Source organism: Lucilia cuprina, chromosome 2, assembly GCF_022045245.1.
Source record: "Lucilia cuprina isolate Lc7/37 chromosome 2, ASM2204524v1, whole genome shotgun sequence".
Taxonomy (NCBI): domain Eukaryota; kingdom Metazoa; phylum Arthropoda; class Insecta; order Diptera; family Calliphoridae; genus Lucilia; species Lucilia cuprina.
Genome location: NC_060950.1, coordinates 32,142,877 through 32,160,387, shown reverse-complemented (window position 1 = coordinate 32,160,387; position 17,511 = coordinate 32,142,877). Strand labels below are relative to the sequence as shown.

General features: G+C 30.3%; 3 protein-coding genes across 4 annotated transcripts in view; 1 reads left to right on the top strand and 2 right to left on the bottom strand.

The window, feature by feature from the left end:
• Positions 1 to 4,066: 4,066 nt before the first annotated feature.
• LOC111680775 (alpha-methylacyl-CoA racemase) lies at positions 4,067 to 5,677 on the bottom strand. 2 transcript variants are annotated; one of them, XM_046949449.1, is made up of 3 exons: positions 5,536 to 5,677; positions 5,286 to 5,453; positions 4,067 to 5,217 (listed from the first exon to the last, which is right to left on the bottom strand). In XM_046949449.1, the coding sequence occupies exons 2-3, from the start codon at positions 5,391 to 5,393 to the stop codon at positions 4,171 to 4,173; spliced, it is 1,155 nt and encodes a 384-aa protein (XP_046805405.1). In that variant the 5' UTR covers positions 5,394 to 5,453; positions 5,536 to 5,677; the 3' UTR covers positions 4,067 to 4,170. The 2 variants fall into 2 exon arrangements, with proteins under 2 accessions (XP_046805405.1, XP_023298246.2); XM_023442478.2 differs by having other exon boundaries at positions 5,286 to 5,672.
• A 1,921-nt stretch (positions 5,678 to 7,598) lies between these two features.
• Positions 7,599 to 9,609, bottom strand: LOC111680774 (2-oxoglutarate and iron-dependent oxygenase JMJD4 homolog). The gene is made up of 2 exons (XM_023442477.2): positions 8,777 to 9,609; positions 7,599 to 8,718 (listed from the first exon to the last, which is right to left on the bottom strand). Exons 1-2 carry the CDS (start codon positions 9,424 to 9,426, stop codon positions 7,929 to 7,931), a joined length of 1,440 nt encoding a protein of 479 aa, XP_023298245.2. The 5' UTR covers positions 9,427 to 9,609; the 3' UTR covers positions 7,599 to 7,928.
• A 3,888-nt stretch (positions 9,610 to 13,497) lies between these two features.
• LOC111680776 (serine protease inhibitor 28Dc) overlaps positions 13,498 to 17,511 on the top strand; it is a 6,989-nt gene continuing 2,975 nt past the window's right edge. Inside the window, exon 1 of the mRNA XM_023442479.2 lies at positions 13,498 to 14,463. Within this exon, the coding sequence (XP_023298247.2) occupies positions 13,814 to 14,463 (650 nt within the window). The 5' untranslated portion in view covers positions 13,498 to 13,813. The remainder of the gene's footprint in view (positions 14,464 to 17,511) is intronic.

Below are 17,511 nucleotides of genomic sequence, written 5' to 3'. Positions count from 1 at the left end.
ACGGACCAAAACAATGGTTAAAAAATTGACATTTAAATGACTGAATTATAAAATTACAAAACAAAAACAAAAAACCACAATAGCAACGAATTAACTAAACTAACTACCAATAAATAATAAAGGACTAACTTAAACATAAAGAAACAACAATTTTATATAAAGAAATTGTTTACAAATTTCATTTTTGCATTTGACAACGTCTTCAGCTAAAAAAAATTCTTTTTAAACTTTTATATAAAATTTATTAAAATTTTCTCTTAACCCTAAAATAACTTTCCTTCAGCTCATCATTAGTAGTTAGAATATTAGTAAAAATCATAGTTCGTATGAATTCGCGTGTATTTTGTTTTCGTTGTAGCTCATCTACATAGTTTTGTATGACTCTATCTGTGTGTGTTTTTAGTTGTGATTGTTTTATCATAATTAATTATTAATCTAATAAAAAAGACAGTGTTTAATTAATAAAAATATATAAATTTCTATATTCCTTAACAAAAACCATTAAATTTCTAAAATTTTACTCTATCTCCTCCTTTCTAACACTCTCCCTCCCACATATCTTTCTCTTGTAGTAGTTGTATTAAAATTAGTAAAAGTAAATATTCAATTTTTTATTATTATCTATAAAATTACAAGCAAAAAAAAAAAACAAAACTCATCTTGTTTTTTTCCCTTTCTTGTTAAAGTAATTTAATTTTCAAAAACTAAAACTAATATTAAAAAAAATAAATAAAAAAAAAAACATTTATTAAATTTAAGATAAAAAAATATTGTAATTTGTATGACTGATAGTTTGTACGTTTAAATTTATGTGTGTGAAAATAAAGATTCTTATTGTTTTCTTTCGACGCAAAAAAAAACAAATGTGTTTTATTTTTAAAGAAAAGTGCATAAAAATCCGCAATTATATATACAGTGAATCAATTAAGTAATTTGCCTATGTAAAATTTTATAAATTTTAAGAAAAAACTTCACCTGAAGAATTATTTTTAGCAAAATAAAGCAATTTGTTTGTTGTATTTTTAAAGAATATCTTATATTTTAATTTTCTACCATAAAAAGTATAATCGTTATATTAATTAACGAGATTTTTGATAAAATGTGAACGTATTGTTAATTTTATGGGTCAATAAAGTATTTTGCTTTTTAGGTTTTTTGTTCATTTTTTTAATATTGCTGCAATATTTTATAAAATTTAATATTTTTATTACTCCTATATTTTAGAACAAAATTTTTAGATATTTTAGTAGTGGAACGACATTTCTTAACCGATTTATTATCCTATATACCTATAAGTATTTATCAATAATTGATTTAACATTAAATCTATCGTTTCTTTCATTAAATTTCGAAAATAATAAGTAATCTTGAATTGGATACATGCTATATTAGATAATCAATGGATTTGGACCTGGAAAAAATTTTTAGTGAGCCATAAATCTATATATTATAACAAAAATAATCCTGGTTTTTGGTCATTTTGTATTGATAAACAAGAACTACATTACGGGAACTCCATCTTTTTGGGGAGTATGTGTAAATATTATTTAGAATTGTATAATATTTATTCATATTCAATAAATCTAACACTAAGTACCATCCTAGCCACTCTAAGTATGGGGACATCACCATATACCACTATAGAACTATTAAATGCTAAAATCATGATTTTCAACCTCATATTTTAAATGCTTTATTTTATGAATAAGATACAGTAGTATTAGGTGAAAAATATTGTTTTTGTTGACTTTACGGTATGATAACCACCTCTATTTGTAAATATCTAAATTAGGTATTTTTCCTGTACTATACGACAGTTCACTTTACATTGGTTCCAAGCAACCTAAGGTCTGTTTAGAAGTTTAAATTTAAACATAGTGTCCTCCTAGTTCGTATATAGATTTTGAAAAAGATAAATCAGGAGTTTTCCATGGATACTCAGTGCGTTTTTTCTAATAATTCTTTGGATCACTTCATCTATTAGGTACTCTATTTTATATTTTTTAATGTTATTGATTGAACATTTCATAATTATATTTTATTGATTTACACTTGTTCTAGAAATCTAAACTAATTTTTTATATCGAAATTGCCTCATTATTATCCTTTAAATATATTTAAGGCAAATAACATCACATTTTTACACAATGAGGATATGATTTTTGCAAATTACAATTGAAAAATACTTAACACTCATCCTTTTAACAAAAAACAATAAATTCCAAAGATGAATTAAAACATAATTTGAAAAAAACCCAACGAAATTAACCGAAATTCTCAATATGCAAAATACTTTATTGAAGTGCAAATTCTGATGAAGAATAATAAAATGCAACAACAAATGCACCAAAATTTGTATTTTAATATTTTTTCCTTGGTTTTCCCATTTTACACAATCTCCATTTTTTATTGAAAAACATAAATTTACTTTTTACATGTTTTTTCCAATTTTATTTATGAACAGAAATCTTAATTCTCTTAAAAAAGGTAGGCAAAAAACTTAGTTGATTCGCTGTATATGTTAATGATGCGATTTCAAAGTTTATACTTACACGAAAATATGGATCGTAAATTATCTAAGTGGCCCTATGTCGTTCGTGGAGTTTAGAGACAGACGCTTCAAACCCCGTAGAGTTAAACAAGGCGTACCTCAAGATGGAATACTATCGCCACTTTTGTTTAACTTCTACCTCTCCTAAACTCCCCGCACCCCCACGAGGTGTGGAAGTGATTTCATGTGCGGATGATTGTACTATTATGACGACGGGCTACAACATTGTTAAATTATGCGTTCTGGTAAATTGTTATCTCCACGAAATACATCAGTTCTTTACTGCGCGTAACCTGAAATTATCACCAGCGAAGTCGTTAACAACACTTTTTACCACCTGGACGAAGGAAATAAACCTAAACCTCGGCATCTAGGTCGATGGAGCCCAAATTCCGACCGTGCACCAACCAAAAACATTGGGGATCACATTTGATAGCCTCTTTACTTCCTCAGCTCATGCCGCTGCATTCACGCGCAAGTTGCTTAGTTGAAACAAAGTCCTCAAAGCGCTAGCCAGCAGCACTTGGGGTATGGATAAAGAAACCTTGTTGGCTACATATAAATCGATTGGTCGGTCAGTGGTTAATTATGCTGCTCCAGTGTGGTCACCTTCGCTCAGTGATACCCAGTGGAGAAACATTAAAAGCTGCCAAAATGACGCCCTAAGGACTGTAACGGGCTGCCTACAAATTGCGAAATAGAAACAAAGTCCTAAAAGCGCTAGCCGGTAGCACTTGGGGTATGGATAAAGAAACCTTGTTGGCTACATATAAAACGATTGGTCGGTCTGTGGTTAATTATGCTGCTCCAGTGTGGTCACCTTCGCTCAGTGATACCTAGAAACAATTGGAGAAACATTTAAAGCTGCCAAAATGTCGCCCTAAGGACTGTAACGGGTTGCCTACAAATTACCTTGGAACCTGCACGAAGAAACGAAGGTCCTCCTAGTCAAGGAACATAATGTCATGTTCAACAAACAGTTCCTCCGGATGTCATCGGAGGAGTCATCCCAATTTTAACATCTTGTGCAGGATACACTGGATCAGTCAGGATACCGCATGAAAGTCGTACTTGAAGGTCGCCCACTGCCCATAGCAGACACAGAAGAAAACCTGCCCCGAAAAACAAGAATAGTTCTGGCACAACTAAGATCGGGATATAACAATAGGCTCAATGCCTACTGGTCACGTATAGACCGTGCCGTATCCAAAGAATTTAATACATGTGGTCAGGGCCTCATGACACCCTCCACTGTCCAATGGCTTTATGGATACATCCAGTTAAAGTAGCACAATCTTTAAGACTGGACATTGATGTAGAACACCCCAATTAGATTATTGAATAGTTTTAGCTGTTACAAATACAACAACAAAAAGTTTATACTAATAGAAAATTTTGGCTAAGGAACGTATTGCTTAAGGGCATATTCATAAAGAATATTATAAACGGTTTATAAATGAAATTTTCTTACATACATGTATCTATATGTTTGTAAAATAAACATTCTAATATAAATTATTGCCATGCTAAAAAGATTATTTCTTATTAATCTTATAAAATGTTTTATTTACTTAATTTTTTTAATAAAAAGTTGAATCTGTTTCCCTTAAATAATAAATTTACAATTTCGCTGCTGCATTTGGTAAAATTAAAACTTTTTCACTTAATAGTTTTTCCAATTCAGCGGGACTTAGTTTTAAATCCGCCAAAATATTGGTCGCTTCTTCTATAGCATCTGCCGAGTTGCTTAAACGCGTACTCAATTTACCCGGAGTACGGCTAAGACGTGGTGCCGGTTTTGGTGCTATAATATTATCCTCTAATTTAACAAAAGAATCACGCTCGTTGTTATGATCATGTTGCATAACGTCGTGCCAGTCTAAAATGGGGTAAACACAAGCATCTATATCTTCAAATATTTTTGCCCATTCTGATTGAGTTTTTTGGAGAAATGCTGCAGTGATGGCAGCCTTTGCTGTCTCCCTTTCACGGTCTTCCGTAACAAACTGTGAGAGTTCTGGTAGACCTAAGTGTTGTTTAAAAAGTTCAAAAAATTGTGGTTCTAAAGCACCCACCGACATATATTTGCCATCTTTTGTTTCATAGGTGTCATAGTAGAAAGCGCCACCATCTAACCAATTATTTCCACGTTCTCCTCCCTCCCATATGGGGGGTATATTACGTGACATAAACAACCAACTGGCTACATAAGCGGCACCATCCACCATAGCAGAATCCACAATTTGACCACGTCCAGAACGATGACGTTCAAGCAAAGCTAAGCAAATGCCAAAAGCACACATTAAACCGCCACCAGCAAAATCAGCTAAAATGTTAACAGGTGGCAAAGGTTTTTCACCCCTGCGACCCAACATAGATAAAACACCCGATATGGCAGCATAATTAATATCATGACCTGCACGCAATGCCAAACGTCCCTTTTGACCAAAACCCGTTAAACGGGCGTAAATAAGTCGTGGATTATCTTTACATAATAGGTCAGGCCCCAAGTTTATTTTTTCCATAACACCAGGACGAAAAGGTTCAATTAGCACATCCTGATTTTTACACAATTTTCTAGCCAATGTCTGTCCTTGTGGCTTTTTAAGATCTATAGCAAGTACATGTTTGCCACGATTCATGCAATTGAATTGATTGTCCAATACCTGTTTCAACAACAAAAAAGAGTGGCTTGTTTTAAAAGAAATACTGCATAATTAGTGTTTTTACTTACCCTATCTATAACGGTGACCTTTGCCCCAAAATCAGCTAAAATTTTGCCACAAAATGGTGCTGGTGCCAAACCAGCAAATTCTAAAACTTTAATCCCCTTTAAAGGCATGTTAAGTTATGTTCTGCTTATTAATATGCTGCGTTGTATTCTGTACAGTAGAATACATTGCTATTTAAGTTTTTTTAATTTGAATTTTAATTATTGATAAGTTTAATTTTATTATAAAGCTCATAGTTTCATTATAACCTACACCACTATAGTGAAGAAGGTATTGTGTGTTTGTGGTGATATTTGTAACATCCAAAAATACAACCATTTATATGCCAATCGGCTTAGAATCACTTTCCTCCAACTGTGCGTCCATGTAAACCTTATTTTTTTTTCTTTTTGGGTTTTAATTAGGATGGCGATGCATTAAGCACTCATATTGCCAGGTTATCACACGTTTGTCCAGAAAATACCCCACCAAACGACCTATACCTTCATATAGGAAGTTGGAGCATCCGGACTTAATTTCATCAAAAGTGTTAAGTATACTTAAATATATACTGGTGGAGAGTATTTTATAGTCTTCAACAGTAAAAAAACATAACCTCACTCTGAGGTAAAACGAAAGCACGCGTTTAATGAAGACGACGCATAACTTAGAACATTTATACGAAGTAGTGCATTAAATTAGTGCGGGTTGAGAAGTAATTCTGTCGAAAGCCCAGCAACAAGCACAAGCCTGACCGTCCTTAAGAAATAAAAACGATGACGCGAGAGTTGTTACCCAACTCAGACATGATTTACAACTGCATGTAAACCTTAGTTATAATATTCAAGATAGTGTGATTAAATTTGTTAAATGATACCTAAATTATAATGTCGATTTTAGTTATGACCGGTCATATTTGACCATAGTCCCCAAACAAAGTCCCCTTTAGAAAATGACTTGAAGGTCAAAATACACTTATGAATAAACATTAGTATCACGACAAAAATCTGCATAAATAACTTTAATGTTATCGTAAGTCTCTCTACCAAAATTGATAAGAATAGGCTCATATGTATCCTTGAATCCATATAACCAAACTTTTGGAAAGTTCCTTCTCTTGTCAACAAATTGTTAAAATTTTTCAGAGTTAAGGTAAAATTAAATCTAAATACTTTATTATTTAAAAATAAACCCCTATTGTTAATATACAAGCCCGTGCAGGGTATCAAAAAACCGACCATATTCGACAATACAGCCTAACTTGTTCTTTATTTATTTTTGTAATCTTTATACGATTTTTAGTATAACGAATGACGAGACAAAATAAAATAAAATGTAAATAAACAAACAGTCTTTTAGAGGGAGAGAGAAAGGTAAAAACAAGTGTTGCCAATTAGAAACCATATTAACTACAGAAAAAGAGAAACATTTTTTAAATGTCTTTTGTGTCTTGTGTAGGGTTCTATAAATCGACTTTCGAATAATCCAACAATCGACTTTTTGTCGAAAAAAGTCGAAGTCACTATTTTGTTCCAAAAAAGTCGATAACTCGACTATCGTCTATGAAAAAAGTCGAAAGGTCTACTTTGAAAATAAAAGTCGAAAATAGTCGGAAAAAGTCGAAAATAGTCGAAAAATTGCAACAAATAGAAAAAAATAAATAAAATTTTTTTATTAATAAAAATAATAATTAATAATAATATTAATAAGAATAATAATAATAATAATAATAATAATATAGTTAAATGGCAACATTATAAATTTACGAAAAAGTCGAAAATAGTCGGAAGAAGTCGAAAAAAGTCGAAAAATTGCAATAGAAAATATATAAATAAAATTTTTTTATTAATAATAAATAATAATATAATGTTAAATGGCAACATTATAAATTTACGCTTCTGACAACATTATAAATTTTTAACTCTGGTCGGAAAAAGTCGGAAATAGTCGGAGAAAGTCGAAAAAAGTCGAAGTCGACTATTTATAAAATATTAAAAGTCAAAAAGTCGAAAAATCGACTTTTGATTAAATGAAAAAGTCGAAAAATCGACTTTTAACTAAATGCAAAAAGTCGACTTTTCATAAAATGCAAAAGGTCGAAAAGTCGACTTTTTATAAAATGCAACAAGTCGACTCTTCGTTTCAACTTTAGAACCTTGTGTGTCTTTTAATTTGTTTTTATTGGTAAATTAACTTTTAAACACAAAGTATACCCTGTGCTTTTAAATAAACAAATAGGTATAACTAGTGCTTTAAAGTTAAGATTTAAATTTGGACTTGTAAGGGGCGTAATTTAACAACATCACCTCTAAATCAATTGATTTGGGGAACAAAAACAGAATAGAACAAAAACATTTCGTTGGTAGGTATAAAAATATTTTAATTTTTATTAATATATTATTTTTAACCCAAAGCTAAAAATATAATAAAATAGGCGGTCTTTGCAGTACTTCTAACATTTGCACATTTATGTCAAAATTAATCAAAATAACAACAAATTATATTAAAATTTTGACTTTAACACTGATTTGCTATAACACCAGTAATTAAATGCGTTATAGAAATGATTTTTATAGTTTACACATACAAACTATTTCATTAAACTTTTAGCAAAGAGTTAATTATTAAAAACTAAAATATAAAATCAGTTTAATACTAAGCATTCCCTATGATGAAGTTGATATTTTTTCATTCAGACTTAATGATAATGCCGTTGTTGATAATAATTCTCTTAAATGTATACATTTACGATATAAAACAGTACGATTTTCACATATAATTGAATCCTGTAACATTAATTCAACCACTTGTAAAATACGCTCTAGATCATGACGGACATGATAATCGTTGGGTATAAATTGATCAAAAAATATCAGAGGGGTAGATGCTGTTAAATCGATATCGAATGAACACATTCCATGTGATGGCGGTGGTATAATTGCTGAATTTGTTGATACATTTGTGGTGGTAGTATTGTTATTGAATTGTCTTAAACGTCTGTTCGCTATACATTCCAATAGTTGTAAAAAATCGAGGTAGTTAAGACCAAAACTAGCACGTAGCATTGTTTGACAATGTTCAACAAAATTGTCCATTTGTCGACAATCGTCAATTTCCTTAACAACTTTTTCCATTTGATTGTTGAGGTTGTACCAAATACGCTGAAGATTACAGGCATTAAACCAATTATGATTTACGGATATGGTATCAGTTATATTCCATACTTGATGATGCCAGCCACTAGGTACAAATATAGATTCGTTTTCCATTTGCATAATGATGAAATATTTGACATATTTCTTTTCTAACATTTCTTCGTTAATGCAAAATGGTAAATTGCCCAAATGATCACTGAGTTTTAATTCTTCTCCGGGCGGCAGGAGAAGCCATTTCTTAATGCCCATAATATTAGTAGACCAGCTAAATGAGCCAAAAACATCCGAATGAAAGGGGGTCCTAAAAAAGTAAATTGAATTAAAGTCATGGTTATGGTATCCTGTAATTATCCATTTACCAGGTATCCTTTGGTCCCATATAAACAAAACGATAATCATCACTTTTTGTCGCTATCAAATGTTCATTTAACCAATCGGAGGCAAAATATTTAGGAACTTTATAAAAATCATAGGCGGCATTTTGCGCCTTCAAATGCCAATCCTTGAGGTAGAGTAAATCTCCGGTGGTTGTAGTTTTATTATCATTGTTACTTAAATTTGTCGTTGTTGTTGTTGCCAACAAATCCTTTTGCTTTTCCTGCCAGTAGCGTAGAAAATCATAAAATAACATTTCACACTTGGCATGGCTATTAAAATATTCCCTATTGCAATTAGCCACGGGTACTTGACAATTGCCTATTTTTTCCCTGAGGTAGTCATAATTAATGATATTGCTATTTACTTTAGGCTTTTCGAATTTATTATCGTTTTTTTCAGTTAGTGTTAAGTCTTGTGTTTGGGCTTTAAGCCAATTAAGCCGGCATTCCCATTGTGTCGATACATCTTTTAATATTACCGGATAATTTCTTTCCATATATTGCCAATAGAAATCATTGTAAGATAATTCTGTTATACTTAAACGTGTAATTTCATTATTTGAATTGTTTATTGTACAGGAATTTACGGTTGGTGGCTTTAACTCGAGCACTTCCAAATCTCTATTAGCCATAACACACACTCACCCACCCTCTCTCTAGTCACTATAAGTTAACTTTTTAGCCCAACAATATTATTTATTTTCTTTTCATTTGTTTGCAAATATGTCGATTTTAAAATTACATAAATAAATTAATGCAAAATTAAGAAAAGAAAAATAACTAAATTGAATAACACTAAGCTAAATTTTTTTGTGTAAACAAAGAGAACTTATCTGATACACTGAACGTACTCTAATTTGCTGTATTAAACGTACTTAGTCTATAAAAACAGCTGTTGCATTTTTTATGAACAAGGTATTTCAAAATGTATTAATTTAAGTTAGGTTAAAAATAAACCGTTAAAATTTATATATCGTCGTATGAAATCCAAAAGGCCCTAAGTTATGAAAAAGTCAAAATCGATTGATTGATTGATTGATTGTGATGCATCGTATGAAAATACATGTTCCTGCTAAATTTTACACTCCTGCAATTAAAATCAACGTTCCTATCAACTATATTCTAAATGATTATGTCCTAAGATTACCTTAAAATTTATGAAAATTTTAAAATTCTTTTGAGCTTTTCCAATATTGTTATACCCTACACCACTGTAGTGGGGAGGGTATTATGCGTTTGTGCTGAAGTTTGTAACATCCAAAAATATTGGTCCTAGACCCACCTTAAAGTATACCAATCGCCTCAGAATCACTTTCTGAGTCGATTTAGCGATTTAGGTCGCAATTTTCAAGATAATTTGATGAAATTTTTGGTTCAAGGACGATCGCTATTGAAAATGGTTGAAATCGGTCCATTATTTCTCCTAGCCCATATACAACCGTACCCCCCGAATCGGGCCTTTAGCCTCATAAGTACGTTAAATGTTTTATAATGTCAACGAAAATCAGCAAAAATTAGTTTTATAGAACAATAATTGACAATACTAATTTTTATTGTGATCGGGCCTCATTTGACCCTAGCCCCCATACAGACTCCCCTTCAGAAAATGACTTGATAGTCAAAATTAACTTATAATTACTTATAAAACGATTAAAATCTACATAAATGACTTTGTAGTAGACGTAAATTCATCTACCAAAATTTATAAGGATAGGCCCATATTTACCTCTTCTCCCCTATGAGCCCTCTTGTAGAAAATCTCTCTTTTTTGTCAACAATAAGTAAAAATATTCCACAATAAAACAAATTAAATGCTTTATTAAAAAAATTCAAAATTTTAACAAACTGACTGGTGTAGGGTATCATATGGTCGGCAATGTCCGACTATAAATTCATACTTGTTTTTAAACTTAAATAAAGTTTCAACTGCCTATTGAATGTCTAGTCAGCTTAATTCTGCTGCGTACTTTAAACGGCTTCTTGATATTGAACTTTCTTCACTTCATTTATTTCATCTTCATTATTTGCATACAGTTCGAACGTTAGTACTCCTTTACTTTCCTTCATATTATTTTTTTTAATAATAACTCTCAAGTATAGTTTTTGATCAATCTATAGTTTTTCGTTTGGCCTATATCGTGTTATCTTCATTCCAAGTATAAAATTTGCATTATTAATATCCTTCAACTTAAAATTCGACATTAAATAGTAATATACATATACAGTGAATCAACTAAGTTTTTTTAAGAGAATTTGATTCACTGTATGAACATGAATGCGTTGTCATGCAAATACCCGAAACCTTTTCAAAATTGCATTTATAATTTTAAAAATTAATTACAGTTGACAGATTCATAAACAGTCAATAAATAGATCGACCGATACTAATGAGCTATAAAATAAATTGGGTTTACCCACAGAGTAAAGAACCGGTTTAATTCTTTTTAAATCTATTTTTAAAATATGTCACTAAAAATCATTATGTTATATGTAGAAATGAATAATAACAACAATAGCACCAGTAGAAAATTTAAAATTATAATCACGTGTGATAAAATACTATAGAAGAACAAAAACAACCAACTCTTTGTTGAACCGCAGTCAAAGCTTGGAAATACTACATACTTATGTACCAAACAAAATACTCGTAATATTTACATCTACATATGTATGTGTATGTGTATATTGGAAAAGCCCGAACTTTGTAGCAGATAAACAAAATACTGAATAATTAAAATCTCCGGATACTGAGTACTTTATAATGAAATGTAATTCAAAAACTTTTTTTTTTTTTTTTTTGCAAAAATGATACAACAAATTCAACCGTTTACAAAAAAAAAAAAAAATAAATAATTGGTAAACAATTTGACGTCATGGCCACGCATATTCATTATCACATTGAGTACCTACATATGTACATATACATACATACTATGTATGTACGTAAAAGTTTTTAGTTTAGAGAGTATGATACATATTTATTTTGTAAAGGGTATTTTAGTTTTGATTTCAAATAAGGGGATTTATATTTTGATTATCGATGATGTTGCAAAAAATAATTGAGTCTGAGTAAAAATGAGATTTTTTGCATGTAAACAGGTTCAATAGTGTTGCCATCATATAATTTATTATATTTTAATAAAAATAATCATTTTTTGAAGAATATGTTTTTCTTTTAATTTTGTTAAACTAAATTTTAATGAATGTTATATAAGTTTTATCATAGTATATTAAAATTAAAAAGTATATATTTAAAAATAAGTAGGAAAGTATATTCGGGCATGGCCGATCATATAATACCCTACACCATGAGTATATTTTTAAAAATTTTTATTTTTTATAAAGAAACTTTTATGTTGAATATTAGCATAATTCCAAAATATTTAAGCAATTTATTGATTAAAAAAAACTAAAATTTCTAAATGAGGCTTTATATAGGTCAAATATGGGCCGATCCTCGGTAAATTTGAGAAAAAGGTGTATTTTTAAATAACAGTTAGATTTGTTGAGTTTCATTGCGATAAAAATGGTTACAAGACAATTTTAGACGTTTAAGACATTTTTTGAAGGGGGGGGTTTGTATGGGGGCTAGGGTCAAATAAGGGTCGATCCTTACGAAAATCTGCAGTGTCATTTATACTTATACGAATCTTATTTGTAATAGAATATTTGACGTAATTATGGCATAAAAAGTTCAAATCGGGAGGTACGGTTGTATGGGGGCTAGGTAAAATAATGGACCGATTTCAAGCACTTTCAATAGGCTTCGTCCCTGTGCCAAAAACATGCTTGGTCCAAATTTCATCAAATTATCTTGAAATTGCGGCCTGTACCTTGCGCACAAGGTTTACATGGACAGCCAGCCAGCCGGACAGACGGACGGACATGTCTTAATCGACTCAGAAAATGATTCTGAATCGATCGGTATACTTTAAGGTGGGTATTGGACCAATATTTTTGTATGTTACAAACATCAGCACAAACATATAATACCCTCCCCACTATAGTGGTGTAGGGTATAAAAATACTTATTTGCGTATTGGTTAAGATATGAGTAAAATCTTAAAAAACCAATTCGGAAGATTTTAACGTGGTGGATATATTGTGTAATATATGCCTGTAATGCTATGTATACACGGTTGTTAGATCTTACAACGTTGGCATAAAATGTCAAATAATACTGGCAACTTACAAATTTTGTTTTGCATTATTTTCGGTAATGCTTTTTCTGACAAAGTTGCAAAAGAAAAATTGTAAGTTCAGACGATTATTAGACATTTTCTAAAAATTTTACTGACAACGTTGTAAGATATATTTGAAATCAATGTTATATTACATACATTGACCTTAGATTTAGGTTTCTCTCTCGATAATCGGACAAATTAAATAAAATACCGATTTGTAAAATTTGTGGATATTCTTACACCTAAAAATCCCATTAAATATCCATAAAGTTATTTAAACAAATCTTACTACAAGTCATAGAATGTTTTCCTCTGGCAATCCAAATAAAATAGACGTAAACTTGTATTGCAACTTGCAAATTACCCATGTAGAGAATAAATAAAAAAACTCTGAGTTAATATAAATTTAAAGATTATACTCAATTTTTAGTCTTTGTTCAAGTATTTTAAAGATCTAGTATTAGTAACGGTTCTCATTCATAAAAAGCTTAGCAAAAACACTGACTTTAAATACACAAAGCTAGAATTAAAATACGATCAGTTGGGTGAATCGTTTGATGAGTTTCGGTTCGATTGTGAGAGTTAATAAGCGTAAAGAAAAATGTATTGAATCCTCAACCGGTAAAACAACAAAAAAACAAAAACAAAACAAGAGCATAGCCAAAAACAAATAAAAAACAATTAATACTACATACTAAAGAAAATATAAACAGAACTAGTCAAAACAAGTCCAAATTTTATTTTAGTAGTTTATAAACATTGTGAGAGTTGGAGCTGTGCATACGGGTTTTTTTAATACAAGTTTAATTCCTTATTCGTGAAATTTAAAAAAGTGATGAGAATTTTAAATAATTTAACATTGGCACTTTTGGCCATTGTTATACACACATCATGGGCCGGTGATATTAAGACAACAGAAAATTTACTCAGGGATATGCTACAAAACAATGATCAACGTTGGAAATTCCCAGTAGCAGCGGGTGTGAGTCATTTAAATCCTTCTTTATGGAAATCACGATCTTCAAAACAAGTCGATGAGAGAATTTCTGATATTATTGCCGAGAATGTTTTACATTTTGGCCATAATTTAGCTTTAGAATTAGCTGCTTTAGATCCTCACGCTGAGAGAAGTGAAATATTCTCACCTCTTAGTATAATGGCGGCATTATCTATGTTAACATTGGGTGCTAAGGGCAGAAGTTATCAGGAATTGAAACAGTTACTTGGCCTTGATTCTGATAGTGAACTTGTTGAAAATCCCAGCAAATACCATGAAGAATTCGGTTTAATGTTAAATGACTTGCAGCATGCAAATGTGAATGCAGGCGGTCTTAATAAACGATCAAACGCTAATTGGCGTTTTACTACATTAAAAACGGCACCGGTACGTTCGACAAGTCGTACGAAAACTCCAGTGGAACATATTATCAATGTGGCAAATGGTTTATTTGTGCAAAGTGGTTATACGTTAAATCCAGATTATAGGTAAGTAGCAAAGGAACAGTTACTAATTTAGAATTTATACTTTGGTAATTTCAAAATTTCTATTAGATAATTTGTTCAAAATTTTATTTATTGAAATTTAATTATATTTCATAGAATTATTTATTTTTTATACCCTTCACCTTCGTGAGAAGGTATATATAAGTTTGTCATTCCGTTTGTAATTTCTATAATATAATTTTCCGACCCTATAAAGTATATATATTCCTTATAGATAGCGGAGTCGATTAAATGTCCGTCTGTTAAAATCAGCTTTTAGAGGTCCCCAGATATCGGCGAGAATCGAATCTTCAATAATTCAGTTAGGCATGCTTTCGAGAAGATCTCTATTTAAAATCAGCAAAATCGGTCTATAAATAACGGAGATATAAGCAAAAATCCGAGACAACCTCTGAAAATTTCATCAAAAAAGCCTCATTTTTTTCATGCTTTGTTAAAAAAGCAACAACAACACTGTGAATTAGATAAAGATGTACATGTGCGTGTGAAGATGTATTTGGTTTTATTCAAACATACTTTTATTAAAACATACTTTGTGAAGGGTATATAAGATTCGGCACAGACGAATATAGAAATATTATTTGTTAAAAATATGAAATTTAGAGCTAAATTTGATGATTTAACTCCTATAGAATGCTTAATTCGTTCATTCCTAAAGAATTTTAAATGTTCTCTAAAATATAAATCTTTTTAATAAAAAATCTATTACAAATTGAATTTATAGAATTTACAACCAGTAAAATTGGAATAGAAGGAATTAAAATTTAAATTATCATTCGTTAGAATACTATTATTAAATTATAGGACGAAGGGTAAACTTGTAAATTAAAACCCAGATATTGATTATAATGAATGGCACATTGTACATAAATACATATTATTGCCGATTTTTTTTATGTATTCTTCATGACTAATTATTACGAAATTTTTCTAATTATCAGATAAATGTTTTGAAAATTTTGTAAATAAATTAATAAATATTGTTTTTATTTGTCACTCTAAAAATCATTAAAATAATCATTTGCCCGTCATGTTATCAAAAATATACATACATATGTATTTGTAAACAAAAGAGCTAACGGAAATTCATTATTAATAAAAATTTAAATTAAGATTTTAAAATTAATTTTTAAATTTTTAGCACGAAATTCAAGTTTTTTTTAAATCAATTATTATATTTTCATTATGTTTATTTTAGCAATAAAAATTATAAATAAATAAAAAAAACTTTCACAAAGTTTTTATACAAATAAATATTAACGCTGATAATTGAATCGGTGAGAAAATTAAAATACATATGTATGTATGTACATAAACTCAGAAATACATAGATATGTACATTAGACCGACACACAAAAAATGGTGATTAAGTTACCCCCTCAAAATATTCGCTATTAGTAATATGGTGTTACCCAAAATATTTTCGTATCAGTGTTGTTCATTCGTAAGCTGGACAGTTCTCAAGAAAATATCGTATGAGGGACACGATTAAATTTTAATATTTTACCCAGCTTTAAATAATTATTGTTCATAATGGTTTAAAACGGTTCCCAAAATATTTCTAGTCTATCGATGGCCATACGTGCGCTCGATAAGGTGACCAAAGTTTGCAAAATTGTGCATACATTTTATTTTTATTAATGAACAAGAAATATTTCTATATTCGGCCGTGCCGAATCTTTATTATATACCCTTCACAAAGTATGTTTTATAAAACAGTTTTTGTTTATTTTGTATCCCTGCACACATGTCACACATAACATACATACACACAAACAAATATAAACTGTAGCAGATAAAAATGTTAACCGTTGTACTGTATTACCACCCTCAAACAAATATCAGCTGTATTACCAACATATTACTGCTTTATCTCCTTGTTCTTGTTATACCCACTTACCTTCGTGAGAACAGAACAGCATCCAAACATACAAAAAAATACACAGCTGAATAAAACCAGATGTATTTGGTTTTATTCAGCTGTACATCTTTATCCAATTTACGGTGTTGTTGTTGCATGAAAAAAATGTGGCTTTTTTATGAAATTTTCAGAGGTTGTCTCGGATTTTTGCTCATATCTCCGTTATTTATAGACCGATTTTGCTGATTTTAAATAGCGATCTTCTCGAAAGCATGTCTAACTGAATTATTGAAGATTCGGATCTCGCCGATATCTGGGGACCTCTAAAAACTGATTTCAACAGACAGACAGACGGACATGGCTTAATCGACTCCGCTATCTATAAGGAATATATATACTTTATAGGGTCGGAAAATTATATTATAGAAATTGCAAACGAAATGGCCCTTCCTTCTCACGAAGGTGAAGGGTATAAAAACCTAACAATTTGAAATATTTTGGAATAAAACAATTATGAGCAGAAGATTATTTATGATTAATACAACAGTGGACACGGCTTTAAATCCCTTTTCAAACGATACCCTATATTGGATATTTTGTTTCAAAACATGTTTTTTTTTTAATTTGTTCTAGCTCACGAACAATCATAGCTAGACTTAAAATATATTAGGAATCATATTAAAACAAAGCAAGGGAAATTTTGAGAGGGGTAACAAAAATACCTTTTTGATTTCCCTACAAAGTGGGTCGGTCTAATGTACATATATGTATGTATATAGGAATTATGCTTCATAAAATATGAATGGGGATTATTATTTATTATGTATGTATAAACACATGGTTTTATACATATTTAAATATGCAAACAAAATATTTGTAAATTTGTTTTTTAATCTATTTGCTTAAACCTACCCAGCAAAAAGTTACATGACAAAGATTTTATTTAATCAGAGGTGCAAGTGATGACGAAGTGGTTCGATTTAGGTGAAACATACATGATTTTAACATTAGCGTGACTTTGGAGATCATGTGTTTATACAAGATTTTCGAATAATCGAACCAATGAAAATTCGATGATTCGAAAACGATGTTTCATTGGTTGAAGCTATTTGTTAAGTACGCATTTTCTGAAGGTATTTAAATCATTTTTAAGGAAAATTTAATAATAA